Source organism: Mustelus asterias, chromosome 27 (genome assembly GCF_964213995.1).
Source record: "Mustelus asterias chromosome 27, sMusAst1.hap1.1, whole genome shotgun sequence".
Classification (NCBI taxonomy): Eukaryota; Metazoa; Chordata; class Chondrichthyes; order Carcharhiniformes; family Triakidae; genus Mustelus; species Mustelus asterias.
Window position 1 is genome coordinate 8,266,710 of NC_135827.1, and position 13,729 is coordinate 8,280,438.

General features: G+C 43.1%; 1 protein-coding gene across 1 annotated transcript in view; it reads right to left on the reverse strand.

Moving 5' to 3' along the window:
- LOC144479845 (otoancorin-like) overlaps positions 1-13,729 on the reverse strand; it is a 106,130-nt gene that overhangs the window by 43,747 nt on the left and 48,654 nt on the right. Inside the window, exons 13-14 of the mRNA XM_078198837.1 lie at positions 10,967-11,072; positions 6,751-6,869 (exon numbers count right to left, since the gene is read on the reverse strand). Of these exons, the coding sequence (XP_078054963.1) occupies positions 6,751-6,869; positions 10,967-11,072 (225 nt within the window). The remainder of the gene's footprint in view (positions 1-6,750; positions 6,870-10,966; positions 11,073-13,729) is intronic.

The window sequence follows — 13,729 nt, forward strand, 5'->3', positions numbered from 1 at the left end:
AAGATGCTCTTTTAGAGAGTTTGGACCAAATGGCCTCCTTCTGCACTGGGAATTCCATGGCAATAGGAAAAGACTGTTCGGACCAGTACTCTTATCTCCCGGCTTTTACTGGTGTTCCATTTTAAACTGTAGAGAATGTCCATAGAGAATCCCTACAGTACAGAAGGAGGCCATTCGGCCCATTAAGTCTGCATCAACCACAATCGCGCCCAGGCCCTTTTCCTGCAACCCTCAGTTATGCTGCTAATCCCCCTGGCATATGAGAGACTAAATCTGTCAGGATTATATTCACTGGAGTTTAGAAGAATGTGAGGGGATCTCAGAAACTTATAAAATTCTAACAGGATCAGACAGGTAGATTCAGAAAGAATGTTCCTGATGGGGGGGGAGTCCAGAACTGTTGTAGAATCCCTACAGTACGCAGAAGGCGGCCATTCGGCCCATCGAGTCTGCACCAACCACAATGGCACGGTAGCACAGTGGTTAGCACGGATGCTTCACAGCTCCAGTGACCTGGGTTCGATTCCCGGCTTGAGTCACTGTCTGTGTGGAATTTACACATTCTCCTCGTGTCTGCATGGGTTTCCTCCGGGTGCTCCGGTTTCCTCCCACAGTCCAAAGATGTGCGGGTTAGGTTGATTGGCCACGCTAAAATTGCCCCTTAGTGCCCTGAGATGCACAGGTTAGAGGGATTAGCGGGTAAATGTGGAAGGATATGGGGGTAGGGCCTGGGTGGGATTGTGGTCGGTGCAGACTCGATGGGCCAGATGGCCTCTTTCTGCACTGTAGGATTTCTATGGTTCTATGTACAAGAGCAGTTTGGAACAATATTCTTATTTCCCTGTTGTTAAGGGGTTGTGTATAATTAATGAGGTTCTAAGCGCTGAATCTGGTGTGGGATCCCACTATTCTGGTTGACGGGACAGGCACCGCCAGACCCACTCACTGCCGCAAGTCTCAAAATGGGAGAATTCTGCCCCAGATTCTGAATAAATGATTAGTGGACAGCAATTAATTTGAGAAGACACATTTGATGCAGTTATTGAAGCTAGCTATTAAGCCATAATTATTCAATCTTGTATATTTGCATTAATAAATGGGAAGAAAACCAATATATATCAACATGATTACAGGAGAATTCCACCCTGACTAAAGACAGGATTCGAAAATAAGCAATTCCAATTAAGTGTGTAAAATCTGAAGTAATGATAGCAGAGGTATTATCACAATGACAGCTGACAGAGAGGATTGACAGAGAGCAGGATACAGGCACTCCAGCTGCCAGGACTGGAAATCTATCTGAAAAGTGTTATCCATCAGTTTCAGTGAAAAGCAGCTGAAATTCTGCCTCTGGTAGATGTGATTATTATGAATTGCCGCATAGTGTTTAGGAAAACAGCCTGGATACAACATCCATTTAAAAAATAGGAGAGGGAGGACACACTCCAGAATTGAGCCATCAGTTACAAAAATTAAATTCCTCCTCCACCTTTTAAGTCATAATTTAGATTGAGGTGAGGAGCTCCTTAACTGTAAAATTACACATTATAATCTGGAGGGAATTGACCATTGCAGAGGGATTGGAGATCATAAGACCATAAGATGTAGAAGCAGAATTAGACCATTCGACCCTTCGAGTCTGCTCTGCCATTCTATCACGGCCAGTAAGTTTCTCAACCCCATTCTCCTGCCTTCTCCCCATAACCTTTGATCCCCTTACCAATCAAGAGTCTATCTACCTCTGGCTTAAATGTACTCAATGACCTGGCCTTCACAGCCATCTGGAGGGTAAGTGTCTATTGCAGAGGGAATGGGGGTTGAAGAACCTAGAGATTGGTGATCTTGACCACGATATAACGATCCCATTAATTATAGCATGGCCAATCCATCTAACCTGCACATCTTTGGACACTAAGGGGCAATTTAGCATGGCCAATCCACCTAACCTGTATATCTTTAGACACTAAGGGGCAATTTAGCATGGCCAATCCTCCTAACCTGCACATCTTTGGACTGTGGAAGGAAACCGGAGCATTGGCAGGAAACCCACGCAGATACGGGGAGAACGTGCAAATGCCACACAGTCACCCAAGGCCGGAATTGAACCCGGATCCCTGGCGTTGTGAGGCAGCAGTGCTAACCAATGTGCCACAAATGTAAATTTAACACTTGTCAAAACACTTAGTTTTATCCAAGGTTCTATCGGGTGTTGAATGCGAGTCGCGATATAATATGTCAAGAGGCACCAGATTCTGCTTCCCTCTGTCTAGTGCACGGGACAGTGCAACTCAGTACCGATCACTCACACAGCTCAATCACTAGCACTCAGGTAATATTCATTTTCAGCTTATCAAATTCAAACTACACTGAATGTCACAGTGATATTAGTGATATGTGATCGGAAATGGAGGCTATTTTGTGAGTGCTGAACAACAGTCAATACTTGAAAACTTCAAAAAAAAACACTCCTTCCAAAAAGCTGAAATGTTTTCTGCGCAAAGACAGCTGCACATTATAGAGCCGCTGTTTCTGATAGCTTTTGTGGCTCATCTCTCACAGGAAATTTGCCTTAGGACCTCTGAAATGAATCGCTGTTCGCCTTGAGAATTTGAATACATTGGCCTAATGTGATATAGCAGTGAAGCATGGTATAGCGCATTGTTCAATTATTGTCGAACGGAAGCTGCTTCATCATTCCTAAACTTTCCTCAATAGCAATACAGATGTTTCAATTTTAACCTTGAATGTGTACGTGTGCCCTTTACGGCGCATGTTATTAAAGTCTTTTTTTTTCTTCCCCCGTCCCCCTCAGCAATAAGCTTTAACTGACAATAACAGCACAAAAAAAAACTGGAATCGATTAATAAAAGAATGCACTAACATGTCACTCAATCGAGTCTGCTTATTATTCAATTGAGGCCGATATCTGTGCGGAATTTCAATGATTTGGGTGTGAACAAAAAAGCAGGTAGCAGTCTCCACCATGGCAAAATCCAGTAGATTAAATTTGCCCAGGACTTTCCCGATTCATCTCTGCTGCCCAGAACCATTTCAAGTTCAACTTGGCTACCTACTGAAGATCTGAATCGAGGTTCTGGGATCTTTGTGAGGCACGGTGGCAAGCACTGCCAACTCATAGCGCCAGGGACCTGGGTTCAATTCCCGGCTTGGGTCGCTGTCTGTGTGGAGTCTGCACGTTCTCCCCATGTCTGCGTGGGTTTCCTCCGGGTGCTCCAGTTTCCTCCCACGCTCAAAGATGTACGGGATTGGCCATGATAAATTGACCCTCAGTGTCAGGGAAATTAGCAGGGTAAACATGTGGGGTTATGGGGATAGGGCCCTGGGTGGGATTGTGGTTGGTGCAGACTCGATGGGCCAAAAAGCCTCCCTCTGCACTGTAGGGATTCTATGATTCTATGAAAAGCTGGCCTTTTCACCCAATGGCAAATGGAGAAAATGCCTTCATTTTTTTTGCTGCAGTTTTGAATTTAATTAAAATGACCTTTATTAAGCCTCAAAAATAAAGAGTCAGGCTGCATACAAGAAAATGGATCAGACTGATTGATTTGTTAATTAAAAATATAAAAATGTTTGGGAGGTTGGTGAGATGAGGGGGTGGTGCCACCTTAATTACTGCAGAAGATTAAAATATGCATTGCTTGAAACCTCTGAGTGAACCCCAGCAGATGATTGGTCTTGGGCAGTGGCTGAATGGTAGTTTATTGATAGGTTTGTTGCCATCACAAGAAAAAATGGATTTATAATATCCAGGCTTGGGCTGACAAGTGTCAAGTAACATTCGTGCCACACAAGTGACTATTTCCAACAGGAGATAATCGAACCATTGTTCCCCCCTTGTCATCCAATGGAAATACCATTGTTGAATCTCCCACAATCAACTTCCTGGGTGTTACCCTTTATCCAAAAGCTGAACTGGGCGAGTCATATAAATACTATGACTACAAGAGCAGGTCAGAGGCTAAGAATTCTGAGTAATTCACCTCCTGATTCCCCAAAGCTTGTCCACAATTGTTAGGCACATGTCAAGTGTGTAATGGAATGCTCCCCACTTGCCTGGATGATTGCAACTCCCAACAACACTTAGGAAGCTTGACACCAACCAGGCTACAAACATCCACTCCCCCCACCATTGGCGCATAGTAGCAGCTGTGTGCCATCTACAAGATGCACTGCAGGGAACCTATCAAAGCTCCTTAGGCAGCGCCTTCCAAATCCATTACCATGACCATCTAGAACAGCTAGGGCAGCGGACACAGGGAACAGCACCATCTGGAACTTGCAATATCTTTTGTCTTGATCTAGTTTGTCTTTCGTGTGGAGACCATGATTGTCCTCAATTTGAATTGACATTTTTGATTAGAAATAAAGTACCAAAAGCTACCAATAAAAAAAACACCTCGAAGATTCCCTTAAAGACACTGAACATCCCAAATTGGAAATATATTGCCATTCCTTCACAGTTGCTGGGTCAGAATCCTGGACCTCCCTCCCTAACATCACTGTGGGTGTACCTACACCACATGGACAACAGTGGTTCAAGAACATGTCTCACTACTACCTTCTCAAAGGCAATTAGGGATAGGTGATAAATACTGGCCTCGTCAGCAATACCCATATGCGTTTGAATGAATAAAAAATAAATTGACTGGCTAAAATACCACACAGAGGAAGAAAGAATTAAACGTTCATACATTATCATTCCACTTTACAGATTCAACACCAAAATAAGTATGATGTTGGATGGGGGATTGAGGAACAGGAACTGAAGGCAGGGAAGCATATGGCTATGAAAAAGAATTCACCTTCGAGTAAGGATTACTAAGCACCGTAACCCCAGGAAAGTTAAGAGTTATTAGCTTTGAACAGAGCGAAGTTCATTGAAAAACACTGTAGTTTTATTGAATAAAGTTACAAAAGGTCAGTAATCCTTAGTTCTATGTTTGATTGTGCTTTGGTCTCAGCCTTAACACCTTTGTTTTAATGAGGGAAATTCTTTTACCAAGATTCCTAGTCTTGTCTACTAATATTAACTGCCTCTAGAAGTGTGAGCATCAGACAAAAATTGCTTCAGGTTTCTGTCTGATGTTTCCTTGAGCTAATTAACAATTTAAAACTCAAGCTTTATACATAAATAATAAGGACAAGGAATGGGAGTCAGCTATTTAATCCCACAAACCAATTCCACCAGTGAATGGAATCGTGGCTGATCTGTCCTTTCTTTCTTTATTCTTTCAAGGGATGTGGGCATCGCTGACAAGACCAGAAGTGTTGCCCATTTCAGAGGGCAGTTAAGAGTCCATCACGTTGCTGTGGGTTTGGAGTCACAGTTTGGCAAGATCAGGTGAGGATGACAGATTTCCTTCTTAGAAGGATGTTAGTGAAGCAGATGGGTTTTTATGACATTCATCAATAGATCAACACGGCAGGATTTTCCGGCTGTTTCCACAGGCGAGATCTTCCGGTCCTGCCGACAGTAACATTCTGCTGCGGGTCCCCCTGTGGTGGGAATGCAAACAACAGAAAACCCCATTGACGGTGGTGGGACCAGAAGATCCCAGCACTGTCCAATGGCGAGCTGCCTCAATGCATGCCGTTGAGATTACTGAGTCTAGCTTTTCAATTCCAGATTATTAATCAGATTTAAATTCTGCCAGCTGCAGTGATCAAAGAAACCCTACAATACAGAAGGAGGCCATTTGGCCCATCGAGTCTGCACCGACCACAATCCCACCCAAGCCCTACCCCCATATCCCTACATATTTACCCACTAATCCCTCTAACCTACGCATCTCAGGACACTAAGGGCAATTTTTAGCATGGCCAATCAACCTAACCCGCACATCTTTGATCTGTGGGAGGAAACCGGAGCACCCGGAGGAAACCCACGCAGACACAAGGAGAATGTGCAAACTCCACACAGATGGGGGTTGAACCATTGTCTCCAGAATGTTAGCCTGGGCCTTTGGATTATTAATCCGGTGATGGTACCACTATGGCACCACTATCACCACCACATGACCCCCATCATGAACCGCGCCCCCCCCCAACTCCATGTGTCTGTTTTAGTCCCATACCCCTTAGTGCTTTTGGTCAACAAAAACTCTCAAATTCAGATATAAAATTAACAATTCTATTTTTTATTCATTCATGGGACATGGGCGTCACTGGCTGACCAGCATTTATTGCCCATCCCTAGTTGCAGTTGAGAGTCAACTGCATTGCTGTAGCTCTGGAGTCATATGTAGGCCAGAACAGGTAAGGACAGCAGATTTCCTTCCCTAAAGGACATTAATGAACAAGATGGGTTTTTATAACAATCGACAATGCATTGCAGTGTTAATGTAAGCCTACTTGTGACTAATAAACACACTTTAAAACAATAGTTTCATGGTCATGAAGGAATTTTTAGTTCCATATTTTTATTGAATTCAAATTTCACCATCTGCAGTGCCAGGACTTGAACCTTGGTCCCCAGAGCACTACACTGGACCTCTGGGTTACTAGGCTAGTGACAATACCACTAGGCCACCATCTGCCCTTGGTCTTGGTAGAGAACTCTAAATGCTTCATGCCTTAAGCCAGAGCTAAGATTCAGAGAGTCAGTTTGTGTAGCTAAAGAATGAAATAGTCATGGAAAAAGTCAGTCATCCCAAAGGAGGAAGATCATGCGGTTTCTTACATTTTTTGAAGTGAGGAGTGGGATTGAGTGAAGAAAGTAACATGACTTACGGTTGAAAAACCATGTAGGAGACAAGGAAATCATTTATATCTTCCTCTGTCAGACTGCTGAAGTAATTTGGTTTGCTGGCCTTCTGGTCTTTAAAGAATTTGACAGAGAAACAGCGGATCTGTAAATTACAAGCAGCATGTTAGTGAAGGAGATATTACAAACATGTGGTTAATGCTCTAAAGATGTATAATATTGCTAGTCGTGGAGCTTTGCCAATGCAACATTTTTGAAAATATAATAATTCCATTAACTGTCTATGGTGCGTCTTGAACTTTGTGTCGGGACTGTTTTCAAAATAATAATGCTTACAGCATTGTATAAAACCATTACTTACTCATTACCTCATCAAAACTTTTATCAACTCAATTGAATAGAAATAATTAAACTGATATCATAGAATCCCGACAGTGCAGAAGGAGGCCATTCAGCCCATCAAGTCCACACCAACTCTCTGACAGAGTGTCTAACCCAATCCCTCTTCCCGGCCTTTCCTTGGGCACAGTAAGAAATTTCACAACACCAGTTTAAAGTCCAATAGTCTATTTGGTAGCACGAGTTTTCAGAGCACTGCTCCTTTGTCAGGTAAGTATCCTATCCTTGTAACCCCACACATTTACCTCACTAATCCCCTTAACCTACCCATCTGTGGACACTAAGGGGCAATTTAGCATGGCCAATCCACCTAACTTTCATATCTTTGGACTTTGCGAGGACATCAGAACTCCCAGAGGAAACCTGCACAGACACGGGGAGAATGTGCAAACTCCCGCAGTCACCCAAGACTGGAATTGAACCCGGCTCCCTCGCACTGTGAGGCAGCAGTGCTAACTACTGTCCCGCCCTGACAATATCTGAATAAAAATAATCAAACTGATATACAATTCCTGAGGAAACTTTTCATTGTAAATATGTTTATTGGGGAAATATTCTGCGACAACATAAGCTTTGAGAAGTTTTACCACAAATAATCATTTGATGATTTAAATCCTCATGCAATAGACATCTCTGACTGAACCAGTAATCATTCCGTTTACTTTCAGCACCACATAACCTCACTGGGTGACTGTAAAGGGGACAAGTTGAATGACACTGCAGAGAAGAATTTGGTGGTTGAGAGGGTAAGTTGGTCATGCTTAGAAGTTGCTGACTTTAGGGAGGTACTTTTAAAAATTCATTTGTGTGACATGGGCGTCGCTGGCTGGCCAGCATTTATTGCCCATCCCTAGTTGCTCTTGAACTGAATGGCTTGCTGGGTCATTTCAGAGGGCATTTGAGAGTCAACCACATTCATGTGGTTTTGGAGTCACATGTTAGCCAGACCAGGCAAGGAGAGCAGATTTCCTTCCCTAAAGGACATTAGTGAACCAGATGGGTTTTTCCGACAATCGACACTGGTTTCAGAGTCATTAGTAGATTCTTAATTCCAGATTTTTTTTATTGAATTAAAATTCCACCATCTGCAATGGTGGGATTCGAACCCGGGTCCACAGAACATTAGCTGAGATTCTGGATTAATAATCTAGCGATAATACCACTCGGCCATCGCCTCCCCCATTTCTGGGATAAATTCAAATTGGGGCAGCTACCATAGGGGCACAAAGATAAGATGCCACAGTTTACGGCCTTTGAGTCACAGGACACCAAGGGGCTGGGAACTGGTAGAATCCCTCTGCCTGTATATCTGGCAAAGGCACCTCAAACTGGAAGTTGCAAGGAGGTAAATTGAATGTTATTGCACTTTCTGTAATATACAATTTGCAATGTCTTGCAATGTACTTTCATACATTTCTGGAAATAAAGTATACTTTTGGAAAGAAAGAACTGGGGAGAGGCAGTTGCTTATTCAGGGAGTTCAGGAGGGCAGTTGGTTAGTCTGAAGGGGGGCAATTGGTGTCGCCCGGATGGGTAGAGGGTAATATTCCATCAAAGATCACTTCCAAGCACATCTATTAGAAGGGTGTCAAGAATGCAATGGTGATCGTAAATTTTTGTTTTTTTGTTCTCACTGGAACGACAGAGGTTGAGGTCTACAAGATTATGAGGGGCATGAACAGGGTGGATAGTCAGAAGCTTTTTTCCAGAGTGGGAGAGTCAATTACTAGGGGGCATAGGTTTAAGGTGCGAGGGGCAAGGATTAAAGGAGAAGCAAGTTTTTTTACACGGAGGGTGGTGGGTGCCTGGAACTCGCTGTCGGGGGAGGTAGTGGAAGCGGATACGATAGTGACTTTTAAGGAGCGTCTTGACAAATACATGAATAGGATGGGAATAGAGGGATATGGTCCCTGGAAGAGTAGGGGGTTTTAGTTAAGTTGGGCAGCATGGTCAGTGCAGGCTTGGAGGGCCGAAGAGCCTGTTCCTGTGCTGTAACTTTCTTTGTTCTTTGTAATTTAAAAGAAAACAAAGAATTTAACTGCTAACACTGCACTAATGCAATGCAGGGGAGGTCTTGTGGTGCATTGGCTCGCGTCTCTGGCTCTGAACCAGAAACTCTAGGTTCAAGTCCCACTCCAGTACTTGATGGCCAAAGAAGGCGCGTCATAACGCGGTCAAACATATTGAGTGTGTCAACCTGCAAATCCTTCCAAACGTGCCAATGGCTGGCAGTAGAAGACTCCTGGTCAGTCATGTTTGATGTGGAGTGGTGACCCTCAAGCTATAAGTCTCCGGTGACAGATTAATAACCTGTTTCAGAAATCTCACAACACCAGGCTAAAGTCCAACGGGATCATTTGGAATCACAAGCTTTCGGAGCATGCTCCTTCATCAGGTGATGGAGGAGCTACTCACCTGATGAAGGAACAGCGTTCCGAAAGCTCATGATTCCAAATAAACCTGTTGGATTTTAACCTGGTGTTGTGAGACTTCTTACTGTGCCCACCTCAGTCCAACGCCGGCATCTCCACATCATGTTTCAGGAATAGCTAACTGAATCAGAAGAGAGTCTTAGTGCAGCACTAGGTGTGGAAGAGAATTGGAATGTAATGCAGGGCACTCCAAAGCTAACCTGTTCTCCATGATTAAAGATGGTGTGAAGTGTTCTACAGAATTGAGTGTAATAAATATTCAGGAGGTGGAAGGGGCATTTTAATTGTATAAGTGCCCATGAATAGGAGGAGGAAAATCCAATTACTTGCTTTGGATAGCATGTGCCTGTGATTTGGTCTTAATATTCAAGTTAGGGTCAGCTTATATTGCTGCAATCTAATATCTTGCTGACATACTGACCACACTCATTGTTCCAAGTCAAAGGTTATCACAGATACCTATCTGGGTACAACAATTGTTCCCTTAAATAGTTTGAACTCCTTTACTTCCTGGCAGTTGAATCTCATTCCCAAAAACTAGAGGGGGACCCAGGAGTGTAATAATGAAACTCCGCATTAAATTTCCACGTCGCCACCTGTGCAATCCTCCTGTTCGCAATTTAGCCTGGAGCAACTTTGGTGAGCTAACATCACATGACCCAAATGATATCCAATGACAACATGTCAAAGGTGACAGTAAGGCTTAAAGAATGGCCATCTAAAGTACTGGGGTGTGACCAGCAAGAATAGCAGAGGCTTATTTAATGACTTCAAGAAAGGAGGGGAGAACTGGAAAGAGTGGATAAAATACAAGCATTAATTTGGAGACATCATAGAATCCCTACAGTAGAGAAGGAGGCCATTCAGCCCATCAAGTCTGCACTGACAACAATTCCACCCAGGCCCTATCCCCTTAATCCCACGTATTTACCCTGCTAATCCCCCTGACACGAAGGGACAATTTATCATGGCCAGTCAACCTAACCCACACATCTTTGGAGTGTGGGAGGAAACGGGAGCACCCGGAGGAAACCCACGCAGACATGGGGAAAATGTGCAAACTCCACACAGACAGTCACCCGAGGCTGGAATTGAACCCCGGGTCCCTGGTGCTCTAAGGCAACAGTACGAACCACTGTGCCATCCTCAAATGATGAAGGGTGCAATTGGCAACTGTGAACAGACATTGAGTGGGGGGGGGGACCCAAAAATGTGCTACTGGGATATTCAACCATCAACTGTGCAGGCACATAACAGGTAGCTTATGTGGAAAAGTGAGTGAAATGGAGTTTGATGTGGTTGGAGTTGGACCAGTAGATCTCAATAGTTCGTTCCTGTGTTTTAAACTCTCCATAACTTGATCATATGATCTGGGCTAGAATGTCCGTAGAATGTATTTGTGTAAACTTACCTGATTACTCAAAACAAGTGGATTATTTGCAAGTGCCTTCACCACATCCGGTTTCAGGGAGTTTATGAGGTCACATGGAATTCCTTTGACAACAGCCTTCAATTTGCTTCAACCAGAAACAGAAAAATAAATTCAATTGGAACAGAAATGAGCACTGACGGTTCATGCTTCTAACATGTTAAAAAAATAATTGTTATTCTTATGCAATAAGCATTGCACAGTTTAAGGTTTCATAACATTTGTCACAAAATTATTTTGAAATACTAATTTAGAACTCCTGGAATTGCAAGGTTTTTGTAAAAGACAAACACACTTTAAACGCATCCAATGAATGTTGATACAAGAGAGATGTTGCTGAAGTTTTTCATCTTGCACTCACCAGGACAAACACAAGAATGGCAATTTGAAACAATTTATGCCATGGGAGAAAAGGGTGCTCATTGGTTCATGGAAACATAGAAAATAGAAGCAGGGTAGGCCATTCGGCCCTTCGAGCCTGCTCCGCCATTCATTTTGATCATGGCTGATCATCGCCTTCAATATCCTGATTCCCCTTCCCCTCATATCCCTTGATCCCTTTAGCCCCTAGAACTATATCTAATTTCTTCTTGAAATCAGACAATGTTTTGGCCTCAACTACATTTTATGGTAGTGAATTCCCACATTCACCACCCTCTGGGTGAATAAATTTCTCCTCACCTCAGTTCTAAAAGGTTTATCCCTTATCCTCAAACTATGACCCCTAGTTCTGGACACCCCCATCATTGGGAACATTCTTTCTGAATCTACCCTGTCTAGCTCTGTGAGAATTTTATAAGTTTCTATGACATCCCCTCTCATTCTCCTAAACTCCAGTGAATATAATCCTAACTGACTTAGTCTCTCCTCATATGGCAGACCTGTCATCGCAGAAATCAGCCTGGTAAATCTTTGCTGCACTCCCTCTATAGCAAGGACATCCTTCCTCAGATAAGGGCATCAAAACTGCACACAATACTCCAGGTGTGGTCTCATCAGTGCCATATTCAATTGCAGCAAAACATCCCTATCCTTATCCTCAAATCCTCTCACTATGAAGGCCAACATACCATTGCCTTCTTTACTGCCTGCTGTACCTGCGCGCTTACTTTCAGCAACTGCTGCATGAGGACTCCAAGGTCTCATTGAGTATCCACCTGTTCAAGAAATAATCTGTCTTCCTATTATTGCTTTCAAAATAGATAACCTCACATTTATCCACATTATACTGCATCTCCCACACACTCAGCTTGCCCAAATCACATTGAAGCATCTCTGCATCCTCCTCACAGTTCACCCTCCCACCCAACTTCGGATCATCTGCAAATTTGGAGATAATGAATTTAGTTCTCTCTTCCAAACCATTAATATATAATGTGAACAGTTGGAGCCCTGGCACAGATCCCTGCGAAACCCTACTAGTCACTGACTGGTAATCAATCAGAAAAATATTCATTTATGCCAACTCTTTGCTTCCCATCTACTAACCAGCTTTCTATCCATCTCAAGACATTACCTGCAATCCCATGTGCAAAATGATTCTATGCTCTTTAAGCATGGATAGTTTTTGCTTTATTTAAGTTGTCAAGGGGAATGCAACAGGGCAGAGCTTGCTAAACAAACCAAAGTACCTTCATAGCTGCACCAACAACCACTAAAGCTTAGAATGAGGCTTATTTATGCGTGCTAGAAGAGACACATTCATACATTCATACACAGGGAATCTTTCACTGCAAACAAAAGGAACATGTTCAAGCCTTGCATATTTTTTTGAGTTTTACGTTGAAGTTTTTTATTAGTGTCACAAGTAGGCTTACATTAATGAAGCTACTGTGAAAATCCCCGAGTCACCATACTCCAGCGCCCATTCAGGTACACTGAGAGAGAATTTAGCATGGCCTACGCACCTTACTCCCTCATGCTTTGGCAACCTGGAGTTCCCTGTTGCTTTCTGCATGACAACACCTTAACCAATCAGCACCCTTTTCTGCTGTAATATAAATCATTGTGCTCATTTGAAATTTGCCATTCTTGCATTTGTCCTGATGAGTGCAGGATGAAAAGCTTCAGCAATGTGTCTCTCTTTTCAGAAATATTCAAGAATTAGTATCATGACGTGTTCTGGTCTGTAAGTTTGGTTCTATTGGCAGCTCCTTCTTCTCTGGCAATGAAGGTTGTGGGCAATTATCTGATGTTTGAAGTCAAAATGTAAATTGATTTTCTCGTGTAATACTGAGTACTGAGGAAGTGGCGCACGGTTGGAGGTATTGTTTTTCAGCTAAGACTTTAAAATTGTAATTTAAGCGTTTGGCATAGAAAAGGGTTGACATGGACTGTCCACACTGATGTATAGGAACACATGAGCCAAATCTAAAGGTCAGTCCAGTACTGGGCAGAGCTGTGTGTGGTGACAAGCATGGAAATAGCTCTTAACTTAGACTTTATACTGTGTATATGTATACAGAATCTCCATAGTGCAGAAGGAGGAGAACATGCAAACTCCACACAGACAGTCATCCAAGACCAGAAGTAAACCTGGGTCCTTGGCGCTGTGAGGTAGCAGTACTAATCACAGTGCCACCTTGCCACCCAATAGTTATGAACTCCAGATTACTGAGAATAAATCCATTATTTGAACAAACTTCAACTTGTAAGCTAATCACAGAATCCCTACAGTGCAGAAGGAGGTTGTTTGTCCCATCGAGTCCGCACCAACAATAATCCCACCCAGGCCTTATCCCCGCA